The 15,459-nt window shown below is 47.5% G+C and overlaps 1 protein-coding gene across 3 annotated transcripts in view; it reads right to left on the reverse strand.

Annotated features, from left to right (window-relative positions):
* GAS7 (growth arrest specific 7) overlaps positions 1 to 15,459 on the reverse strand; it is a gene marked incomplete at its 5' end in the record, with an annotated part of 76,930 nt that overhangs the window by 39,318 nt on the left and 22,153 nt on the right. Inside the window, 2 exons of one of the 3 annotated variants that reach the window (XM_083874671.1) lie at positions 6,467 to 6,587; positions 10,020 to 10,127. In XM_083874671.1, the coding sequence (XP_083730797.1) occupies positions 6,467 to 6,587; positions 10,020 to 10,052 (154 nt within the window). Of the gene's footprint in view, positions 1 to 6,466; positions 6,588 to 10,019; positions 10,128 to 15,459 lie in introns of those variants that run through there. The other 2 variants (XM_083874670.1, XM_083874669.1) reach the window with 2 other exon arrangements.

Below are 15,459 nucleotides of genomic sequence, written 5' to 3' on the forward strand. Positions count from 1 at the left end.
GGCCATGCTCAGAAAACCTTGGGTACACTGAAACTCTCCTGCAGATTGTATCCAGCTCAGAGGCCCTTGCAATGCTTTCAGGATTGAACCTGCTTCAAAGGAGGATAAATGTGTGTATCTGGTGGGATATCGAGTGGAGATAGACAGGAATGTGCTGTTTGTCACCTTTGTATATCTGTTTTTTCCAGGGTCACCCCAATTCCTTCATTATTGATTTTCCTAACATTTTTCTTCCACTTAAGAGCACTGTCTCATGCATTCTATTTCTTTCTAGTAAAGAACCAACTCCTTCTGGTTTTTTCATGAAAAGACAATGAAAATTAGACCACACAACAACACGTGGTGGAAATACTGTTACGGTCAGATAAGACCACAAAATCACAAAATAGTCTGAGTTGCAAGGGACCCAAAAGAATTATGGAGCGAGACTCTTAGGTGAATGGTCCATATGGGGATCAAACCCACAATCCTGGCATTATTAGCACGCTGTTCTGACCAAGGGAACTCATCTCAGGGTCAAGATGTATAACAAAGGCAGATAATCCCAGTGTGGAAGGACATTAACCACTGGAAACAATGGTGACAATAACAGCAATGCCTCACAAGAAGGGAGGCATCTGGCTGTATTGTGAAGGCTCAGAAGAATCAAGATGTTCCTTGCCCCTAAACTCCCATTCCTCCTCCTCAGGAATGACAGTGGATACTTGCATTACCATTTATGAATAGTTCAAGCACTTAAGAGCAATGAAGCAATTTAACCCCAAAAAAGGCTTCTGCTCTGAGGCAGAGAAGATGCACCACCAGGCATGGTCAGAAAGAAAAGCTGTTGAACAGACAGGTCACCCAACACCTCTTGTCTTTAGCAGGAGGGCACAGAGTTCACCTGGGGAGCAGCACAGAGCTCCATCACACCAAATCTTGTACAGCTTTAGCTTGCTGACCTCCTTCAAAGTCTGGTCCACCCCCTGCTCCCAGCCATGCACCCATCCCAGCAGATCCTGTGGTGTGGAGCCCACCCTCTGCTGCTGCCTGGTGACATTCCTGGCTGATCCTGCCTTTCCCTGGAGAGCTCCAGGGAGGGACAGTCCAGGGAGGAGCAGGACCTGCCCCAAAACACAGCGGGAAGATTCAGCACAGCTGCAAATGAAAAGCACAAATACAATGTTCCTCTGAACTCATTAAGATTCTTTGACTCAGACAACCAGAAAAAGCAAACCAGCAGATGAGTGACAAGAGCCTGGTTAGACATGAAGATTGTAAAAATTAGGGAAATACAAAGACACCAAATAAAGAATGATTTCCATTGAGTTCCAAGCATCTGTCAGTTTTTATACTGATAAAGATTTTTCATATAGTTTAGGCTTTACAGACTGAAAAAACAGGCCTGACAGGGATTTGAGGAAGTCATACTGTCCCTGCTCTAACCCAGAGCAAGGCCAATGTGAATTTTCATGGTTTTGCATAACCTGCTCTGGTGATAGAGACTCCCAGGCAACTCTCTACTCCCACACTTCACTTCCAAGAGAGCTTGGAAGGGTTAGTTGTCCTGGTTGCAATTGAAATGTGTTCTAGTGATGAAAACTGAAATCGAAATTGAAATCTAGTGATGACAGGAATTGCCAACAGTCTTCTCCTTAATGGCATTTTCTGCACTTTAAGCCTACTTTCATGACCCTGTCCATATCTTTGCTTTCTAAGGGCAGACATCCCCAGTCTCTCAGCATTCACCCACAGGCTACGCTTTCCACATCTTCCATCAATTTTGCTACTCTCTTCTGGGCTTTATCCAACTGACTCACATATTTCCTGAAGTGAAGTGTCCAAACAAGATAAAATATTCCAGCTGAGGCTTTATAATTTCCTTGTAAAGTTGGAGGCTTACTTCATGCCTCACAGACAACACTCCTATTTATACAATGGAAAATGCTGGCTGGTTTGTACTAGCACAACACTCCTGGCTCTCACTCAACTTCAGATCCTCCAGAACCCCAGTGTCTTCATCTGTAAACTGTTCCATTGCCTGTGTTTGCCACTTAATTATTTCTGATGAAATCTCTGATCTTAAATGCATCTTTACTGAACAGCATCCCCCTGTTCCACAGTGGTTGTGAATTCTGAGCTTGTTCTGGGCAGGACAGAACACCGTGTTCTCTCCCAGCTCCAGTTAAAAGTTATTGTTTGAATAAGTGCTCTCAATGTCACCATGCCATTCATCCCTGGAAATACTGCCCAGAATGGATTTTCGGGCAGATCACTGCAGGATTCCCTTCAGTACAAATTCCCCTTGGACAAGGGACCATTGATGACCATGCTCTGAGGATGAGCTGGCAAACAGTTTTGCAGCAGCTTATTGTGATTTAATTGTGGTCTCCGCTTTGTTTTCCCTTTAGTCAGCTTTTAAACTGCCTTTGTTCCTTTTCAGACCAGTTTTCCCACCAATGAACTGCGTTCCTTCACACAGGTCCCCTGCTCACAGACCCTGCCTGGGTAGATGTTTAGCCACAGTCCCATCCCACAAGAAGGCCCATACCTCCTCTCACCAGAGCTTATCAATGATGGAAGTGCTAAAACTGCCACAGACTTGCCAAGAAAGCCTGCTCTGGATAACATTCCCCCTCAGAAAGGCAGTGGGTGCCAGCAAGGTCCCAGAGTGGGGCAGAAGGATGCTCTGTACCCAACCCGGGGCTCAGCCACAGCCCTGAGCTGGATAAATCCCCTCCCTCTGCCCTGGGATATGTCTCCCACTGACTGGCAAGGCAACCAGTGGACACCCAGGACAGCTGCAGTGAAGGACATGCCACTCTGAGAATGTCCAAACACAACATTTACATGAACAGACAGTGAACACAATGCCTGGAGCTCCCACACTATGCTCACCATGCTGCTGTGTGGCTCTTTTCCACCCCATGCATGAGAGACCTGTGATGGAAGGGGCAACCAAAGGGAGCCTGCAGGATAGCAATGCCTCAGGGACATGTGCAAAAAGAAGGGAGCATGGATCTGTGTACCCCAGGCCCCTAGAGACCTCACAGAGAGCTGTTCAACCAAAAATGCAGTGCTACATTTGCTGCCTAACACCAGCCCTGAAGGAAAAAACAGAGTGGAGCACTCCAGCAATTAACAGCATTTAGTGGCAGGTCAAGACTGTATCCCTCTGGATTCTGGAAAAGTGGGATCAGAGGTGCCCTGCATCAGGGACTCAGCAGCTGCATCCTTGGATGGAGCACCCTTGGATGGAAGCAGCTGGACAGGATCCCCTGGGTGCACACAGCACATGGGCATGGCAGAGCTCCAAGGAACGGCTGGGAGGGCAGCTGAGGAGAGCTAAGGATCCTGTGGGATGCCATGGAGGAGTTCCTTCCTTCCTTCCTTCCTTCCTTCCTTCCTTCCTTCCTTCCTTCCTTCCTTCCTTCCTTCCTTCCTTCCTTCCTTCCTTCCTTCCGTCCTCCCTCTCTCTCTCCATAAAGACATTCCTGGTCCCAGGGAGACCTGAGAAGTGGCTGTGATATTACACACCAAGAGTTTTGCATCAACTGCTGTTGGTGGGTAATGATGATTAGGAGACCTTTATTTACATAGTTCCCTGAAGGCTGGAGAGATCTGTGAAGGCCACTGAAGGCCAGCCAGCTCACCTCTGAGTTCCCATGTCCGTGCATTAAACAGGGACACCTCACTCAAATGCTTCAGTGTACTTTTATCATCTGGTAAATGCTAAACTGAGAGCAGCCTAGAAGTACATCTGCACCTTGATGGAGAGGAGACCTGGCTCCTGCTGCTGAAACAATAGTGCTAAGGAGGCCATGAAGGACAGAGGCCAATGAAGCCCTGTGACAGAGATGTGTGCCAGCATCATGTCCTCGTGACAAACATTGCCAGTGTTTATCTTGGTACTCCCAGCAGCAGCTGCAGCAGTGACAGGACAAATAAGCAGTTCAGACAAGTCAGCAGTGAGCTGTCCAGTCTGTGAGGCTGGCAGTAAACATTACCCATGCCAATGCAGCTCTACCACAGGAAAGATGGGGACTGCAGGATTAAGGCTTATAGCATATTGTCTTTGACTTATTCTATGGCTCAAACACAGAGAATGCATTTTAAATGTCAGGAGCAAGTCTCACATGCCAAATGTGACTTTATGGTGACTGCATGGCTGAGCAAGTCCAGCTCTGCAGCACAGTCAAGGAAGAAAGTGTAGCAACATGAAATTTGACCAACATGAGCCTGTGGATAGTCCTGAACTACAGGTTTTGTGGGATCAGAGGTCAAATTTAATTAGTAAGATTAAATCAAAAGTGTCCAGACAGCTGCTCATGCCAGGACTGGGTAAGGCTTCACCACACACTTCATCCAAAAGGCCTGGAGGTTGCATTCTGCATTGTCTGAAGCCTAGATGACACCACAGGTGACACTTTTGTGGCACATAATCCACTTGGTGGGAGCACAGGCATTTGAGATCTGAGTCTGATCATGCAATAAAGCCCAACCAGAGCAAAAACACTCTCAAGCAATATCACCCAGCCTCAGTCTCTATGCAGCTACAAGACTCCGAGGCAGCAGCATATTCTAACTGAGCAGGCTAGATAAGCTGAGCTTGCCAGGAACACCAGCTAAGCTGGAGGGCAGTCAGAGTGCCCCTGAACATGTTGCAGGAGATTCCTGCTGTCCCACAAAATGCTACAGCCCTCATGGAACAATGGGAGGCTCAGAAATGCAGGATTCTTGAGTCCATCATGGGAGAAAGAGCAAGACTAACTTCGAAGCCAACTGGGCTTAGTGGGATTAGTCTGGTGAAGAGATTCTCATCTAAACAACTTGAATAAGTGATCCCTAAAGCAAAGCTCAGAACACAGAAACCCCACTTCTACCCTTTCTTGCATGCTGTTCTTCTGAGAACCACACAACAGTGCAATAGTTTAGAGCACAACCACAGGTGGTTTGGGCATTCTCCTGAGAAAGACTGGTTGGAAGTGACCTCTGGAAGTCTTCAGCCCAGCTACTCTGAGCAGGGTCACTGCTAACAACAGGTCAGCCACAGCTCTGTCCAGCCAGTTTCTGAGAATTTCCAAGGACAGAGATTCCCCCGCCTCCCTGGTCAGCCTGTGCCAAAGTTATCTTCCCTTCCTAGAGGAATCAGAAATCTCCTGATTTCTGGCCTGAGCTCCCAAGCAGAATATGGCAATTGGCCCTTGTTATATTACATGTAACTTTTGTGAGGGAACTACAGAACTGCCTGATATTATGGAGAAATTTAGTCCCAGTCCCCCACCTTTCTGTGGCAAGGTCCCTGTGACCAGAGCTCTTATCACAAAAGAAACAGGCTCTGCCTCTTACTGCTTTTACCTGGCCTCAATCCAGTGAGTATGGGTCCATCACAGGGATGGCTCAGAATTGAGTACAATCACCTCCTCCTCTACATTTCAACTGCAGTGGGGATGGGGCATCTAACTCCTGCTGATCTCCCCAGCTGTGCAGTGGATGCTGCCCATCAGCCAGAGCAAACTGTGCTTGAAAATGGAAGCAGGGTGGAATGGAAATGCACCTTTTGGAGGGAGCATCCTATAAGATGTGAGTGCATCAAACTCCAGTAAATAATGACTTGGCAAAGTTCTGGGCCAAAAGCTTCTGAAATAAAACCCATCAGCCCCTGAACAGACCATGAGGTGCCCATGGCCCTACTTTGTGAGTGAGATAAAGGAATGCCAGAGGTCACTCCTGATGGCTGCAACTTCCCTGAGAACAAGGCTAGCTCCTGCTGTCCTCTCCTTTGTGTCACTCTGGCATTCTTTTTGCTAAAGAAATGTGGATTTGCTGGTCACAAGACCCTGTTTTGCAATGCTGCTGTGAGATCATGATGAGAGGAGCAAGTCGACACAGTCTCAGGTAAACAGGAGGTGGTACAAGTTTGACAGGTCTTGAGCAGGTGATAAGATCGTGAGTTAATTCTGCTTCTCAACATGACACTGACTAGAACACACACATGCAGACTGAAAGCTCTGTCTGTGTTGTCTCATTACATATGTTTTTCTTTCCTTGTCTCCATGGGCAAGCTGAGTCTGACCACTGTTTCTGTTTTCCTCAATGGTGCTTTAGTGATATCTGATGTTCTATCAAACTACTTTACATGTATATGTATATATAGACATAAATATCTCCAGGTAAAGGAAACAGGGAATGTGGTAAAAATTGTATCTTTAACAGTGTTTCAGATTCAAAAAAAAATATGACAGGGGCATTTCTACTTTCCACTCTCTGTCTTTTGTCAACATTTCAGATGTCTTCTGATGGGTCAGAATTAAGATGACAGAGGATCATAATGTTCTTGTATTTTCTTTCATATGGTGTCTAGATCATAGTAATTACTTTGGCTCTGCAGCCACTTTCATTATCAAAATCAACTGGGAAGATGATTTCCTGAAACAGATCTATGCTGATATGGTGAAATGTTTATTGGAAAGCCACCCCCACTTACCATTTGTGAAGGTGTTCACATAGTACCTGCGACCCTGGGGAGACATGTAGCTCTGCCAGCCAGGGGGAAGGTGCCCGTTCAAAGTGTCTTCTGGCTGAGGAGTTGCCTTTCGGGGTTTCTGCTGAGAAAAGAGAAAATAAAAGAAAAAAACGAACCTATTTAGTCAATATCTAGCTAATGTAAAGTCTAATCAGACACACTGCTGGAAAGAAATGATGTGGTTTGGCATTCTAGAGATTCTAATATACCAAAAGAAATTCAGGCCATTTCTCCCTTTGTCTGTGCCAGCTTCATCCAGAACATAAAGCAACATTGCCTTGAAGAAATCACCCTTTGGGACAGAAATCAACCCCTCTGTATTTAATGTCCCAAGAGCACAAGGAGCTGTCCAAGAAGATGGCTCTGGTTGAGCAGTAAAATGCAAAGCATGAAATGATCAAGTCTCTGAGAAAGAGAGGCAGGCATCTGGCCCTCCTTTACTTTCCCATGGATATAGCAGTGGGTCAGAGTACTGATCATGGAGGTACTGCCACAATTTATTTTAGAGGGGCACCATCACCTGAACCACAAAACCAGACTCTCTCCCAGTGAGCTCATTGGATAGCACAGAATACTGGAACAAATCCTGGGACAGCTCCTCCACTGTGGAATTAATGTTCCTGTTATTGTTTGCAAAAGCACACTGAAGAAAAGTAAACTCTGCAGTGTGGGAGTGCACCAGCTCCACGAGAATACAGCAGCAGGTTGGTTTCCTCATATTCCCTTCAGGGATATCTGGCCTTGAAAATAACAAAGATACACCAGACTATCTCTGCTGTGCATGAAAACCTCATAAAGAGGAATCTGGAGTAATCCAGCCCTGGGTTCTGTTTCAGAAGATCCAGATTTCACACATCTTTGCTGCAAGCTTGTGGTTTCTGTACCAAACACCTTCTTTCCCTTCTGGAACTGAAGTCCCTCCATTCCCACTACCCTCACTTCTTAGTATGATCCTTGATTCCTTGTGCCAAGCAGGTCACCATTAAGCTCAGATCACTTTAGGGGCCCATGGTATTCCTCCACTTTGCAGAGTCAGCAGCAGTGCCCTGCAAGGACAGATATTCGCAGTTTGCTTAAGGGAAGCTCTGAATCACCCCCCAATATCCTTTCAGTCACATTTTCAGTGTTGCTTCATATCTCTCTGCTGAACTCCAGGAAAAGCAGAGGTCTCTCACAGGTGAGTGCCACGGCTGCATTCTTAAACAAAGGCTATGCCAAGAGACAGATGTGGATGGTATACAGCAAACACCAGCAAATGTTGGATGGAAACAGAATAAAAAGCAAAGTTAACCCAGTGTTTCAGCTGTAGTCCCTGCTAAAATGCCTATCACTTCAAAAAGCATTATGTTTTGCAGTTGCTATTTCTGTTTTTCGGTTACTAATATTTCTACCTTTGCTTCTGATTTTGCCAATCAAGAAGTGCTGTGAGCACAGCGGTCTCTATCAATGACAGTCAAGAGGAAATCTCAGCACTGCCAAATGCTGAAGTTCTTGGAAACAACAGGGAAACAGTTTGCTCTTATATGCATGTAATATGGTTTAACTCCAGCCAGCAACTCAGCACCACACAGCCACCCACTCCCTGCCTCCCACCCTTGGGAGAGGGAGGAGAATCAGAATAAAAAGTAAAATTCATGAGAGAAGAACAGTTTGATCATGAAAAAGTAAAAGATAATGATAATAATAATGATGATAATAACAAAGAAAACAGGAGGAAACAAAATGAGAGACGAATAAAACCCAAGAAAGATAAGTGATGCACAGTACAATTGAACAGCCATAGTCAGCCCTTCCCTGAGCAGCATTCAGCCCCTCCTAGCCAACTCCCCCAGTTTATACACTGGGCATGATGTTCTGTGGTGTGGAATATCCTTTGGACAGTGTGGGTCAGCTGTCCTGGCCTTGCTCCCTCCTGGCTCCTTCTGCAGCTCCTTGCTGCCACAGCACAGGACACTGATGAGTTCTCCCTTTAGAGTGAGCACTGCTGAGCACCGGCTAAAACATCAGGGTGTTATCAACATTATTCTCATACTGAATCCAAACTCGGCACTGTGCCAGCTACCAGGAAGAAAACTAATTGTATCTCAGCTGAAACCAAGACAGCATGGAGGATGTGTGGATCTCTTGCCTTTGTTATAGACAGGAATGTGACTCAGCTCACTATTAGGCAAGACTTATACCCCCATGGAGACTGCAGAGGAAGATCCACTGAATGCTAGAACCACGTCTATGTTAAAACCCCTAACTGGTCCCAGTGCAATCCCCTCCCAAAAACACTTGGACTCCAACTCCTACAGCAGCATTAAGGGGAAGGAGGAACTGAAAATGGCATAGGGGAGGAACAGAAGAAACAAAGCTTGACTTCATACAGGTTTCCTCAGCACCCTGCCCTCACAGAATCACCAAGTGGTTTGGGTGGAAGCTTATTAAAGATCACCTCATTCATCCCCCCTCCATGGCAGGGACACCTTCCACTATCCCAGGATGCTCCAAGCCCTGTCCAACCTGGCCTGGGACACTTCCAGGGATCCAGGGGCAGCCACAGCATCTCTGGAACCTGTGTCAAGGCCTCCCCACCCTCACTGGGAAAAAAATTGTTCTTAATGTCTCAATCTCAACCTACTGTCTCTCAGTTTGAAGCCATTCCCCCTTGCCATATACAAGCTCTATACTCATCATGTATAGGATGCTCTGGCATAGAAAGTGTGGGATGATGAGATCTGGGATATATGCACATGAGCCTTGCCATTATAATGCACCACAGATTAGGTACCTCATAGTTTAGGCACACTCAGCAAGCCATCCTTTCAGAAATGAGAATGCCAGAGAGGCCATCATGGATAGCACATTGCCCCTTTTCTGCCAAAACAGGAGATCTGAGGAAAAGGAGAGATTTTCTTGCTCTCTTTTCCTCAGCAGACACAACCCTGTCCAAGCCAGGCCATCTGCAGTCCTTCTTACATCAGCACAGTTAAACCAGGACCATGTTTGCACACCTATGTGAGAGGAGTTTTGGTCACCGTTGCATGTGATTACAGGCAATCCTGCTGCTGGGACACAGCAGCACTGCATGGCAGTGGGCCATGGCACTGCACAGGGAGCAGAGGTGACTGGCAGATAGTGTTCCAAAAGGCCAGCTCCACATCTGGCACAGCACCTACAGACAGGCTTCAGAGCTCTCCCAAACCCAGCTCCCACCAGGGCACCCCTGTTCCCAGACACATGGAACAAGGAAAGTGCTTAGAGGTACCCATGTGTACATGCATCCTTTCCTTAAGCAGATTACCAAGACTGGATTATAATTTTGATTTCTTGTTCCTATTTTAGGAGAATTATTGTTAGGACAGTTTCTGAGAGCAGTAAATCACAACAGAAGACGTCTGCATGGAGAGGAGGTTCCCTATCAGCAGAGAGCATTGCAAACCAGCAAAGAGAGAGCAGCAGGGACTGGAAGTGAAGAAAAGCTCAGCTTGAAATGAATCTGCCAACCTTGAGGATAAGTATCAAGGCTTACCGGGAAGCTGTACACGTCTTGTGGTTCCTCCATCAAGATCAAGTGCCTCTTTCTAGAAGTTCTGTTCTATTCCAATAAAGAGAAGAAGCCAGGACCCTGACACCCCTGCCCCAGCAGTCCCTTCTGCTTTTTAAACCTTCCAACTCCCACAGCGCCTTTGAGCTCAGAAATGCTCAGGCCACTCCCCTGACTGTCACAGCTGGAAGTGTCACCAGCTGCTGTCACCATGGTGGTGGACAGGCAAATCTGGACTCAGAAAGGATGTCTGCAACACATGGTCAAGGAAACAGGAAACCTGAACAATGTGAGGAGTGAATGTGTGACCCCAGTGAAATCCTCCTCCATCTGTATTTGATGCCTGAAAAAGGGATCAAAGTGTCTCACAAAACATTAAAATCCAGCAGCACAAGTACTTCTCTCCCACAAGAATTCCTAGGATCAGAATTCCGTGTAGCAGGGGAAGAGCCAGCCACCCAATAGGTCTTGTTCTATGTGACAAGCAATGGTTTTTGTCTGCTGCCTGCAGAAACACAGGGATGGAATTGTCCTGATAAATGCACAGCAGAGAGGAAACAAAAATGAGCAGCAAATGGCACTGGAGCTCTTCAGCACCAAACCATGAGATAGAGAAATGGCAAAGGCAAGCATATGGAATAAGAACAGATCTATTAGAATATCAGATCTATGGAATAAGAACAGATCTATCTATCAGGGGTTAACTCACCTAATCCAGGACATCATTACTGACAAGAGCCAGAGGGATTTGCTGTTTAGGTCAGAGCACACAAACCTCACCATTCTCTGTGCTTGTTCCCCTGCATCCACAGACACTGGGATGTCAAGAAGAGGACAACCTGTGTGGGGCAGAGAGCCACCCCACAGAACCAAAACCCTGACCAGGAAATACTGTTTCATCTGTGTGCTGCTATACACTGATGGTGTAAAAACATGTCTGAAGAGAAGGACAACTGGGTCAGACATCCTGGACACTTCACATGAAGAAGAGCAGCAGCCAGGGCCTGCCTGTTGAAGCCCTGACATTTTCTGTCTGCCTAGGCCAGCTCAGCTCAGAACAGGGCAGCACAGCCAGCAGGGAGAGGCAGGTGGATGCCTTTCCCACTCCACATCTTCTGACTTTATGACAGTTTTGTTTTTTTTTTTCTTTTCTTTCTTGGTCTTCCTGATCAACTTAGCAGCAGCCCAACTCATTCTGTTCCTTTGGAAAAGCCCTTGGCATTGTGATTCTGTCCCGGTGGTGGAAAAGAAGCCAAAGAGGGTTTTATGCAGCAAAGTGAGGCAACAGGGAGTAACACACATCAGTTCAATCCATGATGACTCTGAGGCAAGTTCTGCCTTGCTCAATAAAGGAAAATGACTTCCCATTTTCAAACTGCAGGAAATCCCCATTCTCCTTCAAAGAGGGATCCTGGGGAGGAAACATCTGTGTGTTGACAAGCCTGAGCTCCCTGAAGATGTGTGGGCTTGCACAGTGCTCCAACAGAACTCAGACCAGGGGCAATTCCCAACACAAAACCCCAGGGAAAGGAAAGCAAAATAACCCCAAACCCACAAGTTCAAGCCTTGAGTAACCTAATTTAACTCTGAACAAGGGGTTGGACCAGAGACCTTCAAAAGTCCCTTCTGATTTAAATTATTATGTGATTTTATGATCCTATTTCAGCAGAGCATGCAGCCTTGGAGCAAATGAGAGGAGCCTCTGGGAGTGGGAAAGGGCTGGAGGGCAGCATCAGCATATTCACCTGCTGCTGCCACCTGTTCAGTCACACTTGCAGACCCAGCAGCAAAAGGAAAGGCCACAGTGCCCAAACAAGCAGCTGCCATACAGTTCTGGAGGATCACTGCTGACAGAAAGATGTGCAAACTGTGGAGAGGAAACTCCCTGCAAGGAGCAATGCAAGGACACAGCAGGAATCTGCCCCAGAACAGCCTCTGTCCTATAAGGAACAGCTTGTCCTGCACTGACAATACTGAGCTTATCGTTCTGTCTAACTGCAGTTTGTGTGACCACTGAGCTTGGAAAAGTTGTGTGTCAGTCCTAGGGTATGGTGCAGAAAAGGCAGAACCACAGAATCATGGAATGGTTTGGGCTGGAAAGGACCACAAAGCTCATCTCATTCCACCCCCTTGCCATGTGCAGGGACACCTTCCACTGTCCCAGGCTGCTCGAAGACCCATCCAGCCTGGCCTTGGGCACTTCCAGGGATCCAGAGGCAGCCACAGCTTCTCTGAGCAACCTGTTCCAGGACCTCATCACCCACAGAATGAAGAATTTCTCCCTAAAAGCTTATCAAAACCTGCTCTCTGTCACTCCAGGCCCTTGTGCAAAGTCCCTCTCCAGCTGTCTTGGAGCCCCTTTAGGTACAGGAAGGTGCTGTATGGTGCGGTTAAGGAAGTGTGGTCTGTTTTTGGCTTCAGCTGATGCCTGTACCAGGCTGCCCTGGCTCAGAAGCCCTGGGGCACCCACAAACCCCTCAGCCCTACCCACAGCCTCCCTCTGCCTCGTACTTTGAGTCATTCCGTATTTTGTTCATTTTTATGCAATCCTTCTTGCTCAACATTTGGTTTCCATGGAGTCACATACACTGTGTGAAACAGATTTATATATAGAAAGTGGAACGGGTCATATGATCTGTCCTGGTTGTCAGGGCAACCAGCACAGCTCCCCTCGGGCTGAATAGGATGGCACATTCTGCTGGGGACAAGTCACCCTCCCTGGGTGGCCCAGCCCGTGCCACTGCTCTGCAGCCCTGCCCGTGCCATTCCTCTGCTCTGGCCCTGGCTCCAGCCTCCTGTGCCACCAGCCCTTGTCCTCACAGAGGGCAGTCCCTTGCCTGTGCTGACTTAGAGCATCTCAGAGTGCTGAGGTTGAAGCTGTGGGCTGAGCTATGCCCAGCATATATCCACATTCCAGTTCAACTGAGCAGCTCTCAGGTGTTAAAAATCTACCTGTGGTATTAAGTTTTTTTCTGTGCCACTCTGCTTCACTCCTTCCTAAATAATCCCTGTATCTCCATTTCCTTGGATCCATCTCTGCCACCTTCCCAGCAGCCGATGGTGGCTGTGACTAGGAGGAAGGGGTGGCCATCTCTCCCATATCTCTGCACTCCCCTCAGTCTCGTTTGGCTCTGGAACACAGTGTGCATGCTTCCCACCCAGCTCTGCCTGGTCTCCAGCCAGACCTACAGCTGCCAAAAGCCTCCCTTCTCACCCACCCAGGTCCCTGGCTGTGCCACAGGCATGTGCCCAGGACTTTGCTTTAATGTAATATACATGAAAAGCACTGTGTTAGCAGAGAATGAGCCTTCTGGGACTAGGATCTTTTTCTCCTTCAGTACCATAAATGAGGGAAAAACAAGCTGTTTCTGAAGGATTCATGACCCAGAGAGACAGACTGGGTGATGTTTTCTGCCTCTGTGCTCTGTGAGAGACCAAAATGTGTGGGAAGAGAAATGCTCTGACCTGTGAATCCCATCCTGACCCCTTCAGAATAGGGGCTGTCAAACCAGAAGTGAAAAAATCTGAGTAACTCCAGTGCAGCTCAGCCCTCTCCCTTCCTTCCCAACATGTGCCTGGTGCTCAGAGCCATGTGCCAGACTGGGAGAAGCCACAGCACTGAGCTGCAGCTGAGCCTGGCCCCTGTGGTGGGTGACGTGGGACTCCTGGCACCAGGTCTGGTCCAGATCCTACCACAGACACTGCTCACTTCCTGGAAAAGCAACGGCTCAGGGAGTGCTTGGCAATAGCAATCAGTGGGGTTTGGCTGAGGAGGGAAGCTAGGCAGGTGTTAAGAAGTAGGAAGCATAAGAAAGATGGCAGGGTTGAGATTCAGTGTGGAGAAAGAGCATTGGGAGTGAGGCCCTGATTGAAGAGGGTGGTTAGCAAAAAGACAATAAAAAGCCTTTGACAGGAGAGATTTGGGGAGTGGCAAGTGAGCAGGAGGGTGAGAGCAGTCTGCAAAGGACAGCCCAGCTGTCAGCCTTCTCTCCTCTTGCTCTGCCTGAGCTCTGCTCCCTTTCCTGTGCTCCTTTCTCTGTGTGCTCACAGGGGGTGACAGCAGTCAGCACTTCGTGACAAGAGTGCAAAGATCTGGCACTGAAAGAGCAACCAAGAAGGGGGAAATGAAGTACCACCCTCTCACCAGGTGCCAAGGACCATGGACAGCCAGATGAGAGTAGTGTCTGTTCTGAGATAGCCCATCTAGAGCACAGTCACCATGGCTGCATGGAAAATGTACCCACAGGGAGCTCAGGAATCACCCCCAGGAAAACACACAATTTTTTTTCCCTTCTATGCTAACAGACAAGTCACTTAATGGACAAATCTGCCCAAATCCCTTTGAGCAGCCCCTATCCTGTATCCAGCTGAGCCATGCATGGACAGGTGATGGCCAGACTGACACTGGACAGGAAAAAAACTGTGGGTGGCCACATTGGGCAGCCACAAGGAGTTGGCACTGCTGGATGCAGCTTCTACAGCACAGCCTTGGAAGGCCAGTGAGGGGTCATGTAGACAGATTACTGTGATATTAGGAAGAATTTCTTCACCAAAAGGGTGGTCAGGTATTAGGAGAGGTTGTCAAGGCAAGAATCACAGTCCCTGGATGTGCTTAGACAATGTGCAGATGTGGAGTTTAGGGACATGGTTCAGTGCTAGACTTGGCAGTGCTGGGTTAATGGCTGGACTTGATTATCTCAGAGGGCTTTTCCATCCTTACGGAATCTGTGATTCTATGAAGGGCCCAACTCCACACACAACATGGCAGAGAGGAATGGGAACACAACACAGAGAGACAACGATGGGAGCTGAAATAACCTAATCCCACAAACACAGCACTCACTCTGAGCAGTCACTCTTGTGGTGAGAACCATCAGCCCCTTGGTCTGGGGTGAAAACCATCACAGTGAGACACAGGAAATGTTCTCTAGACCATGGACTGATAGAGGGATGCCGGGAAAGAGGTATTTTACAAGATAAGGGATGATTTAGGGGTATATGGCCAGAGGAAGAAACAAAGATGGGGGAAGGGATGAAACCAGTGAAGGGTAACAGGATTCAAGGAACCAGTTAAATAGGCAGCTGGTGATGACATTTGTCTGTTCATGCCCTGACTGATGACTGCAGGCTGTTCTGTCTAAGAAACAGGTACTGAAGAGAAAAGGGGCAGATCTTGGCATCAACACGTGGCCTTGGACACCCCTGTGGGAAATCAGCATATGAACCATCCAGAGGTTAAAAGTCCAGGGAAAGAAAGCCAGAAAGGACTGGGCTGATACCTCTTACCCATTCCCAAGTGTATCTGTGACCAACTGCCTCCTTGAAACATGGAGCAAACCCTCCCAGCAGCAAGTTTCCCTGTAGGAGTCAAATTCTGAATTTGCTTTAGTCTTTTTCCTTCTTCCTTAAAAGAATACAGAAGTTA

The sequence above is a fragment of the Zosterops lateralis genome (genome assembly GCF_965231275.1).
Source record: "Zosterops lateralis genome assembly, chromosome: 18".
NCBI classification, from domain to species: Eukaryota; Metazoa; Chordata; class Aves; order Passeriformes; family Zosteropidae; genus Zosterops; species Zosterops lateralis.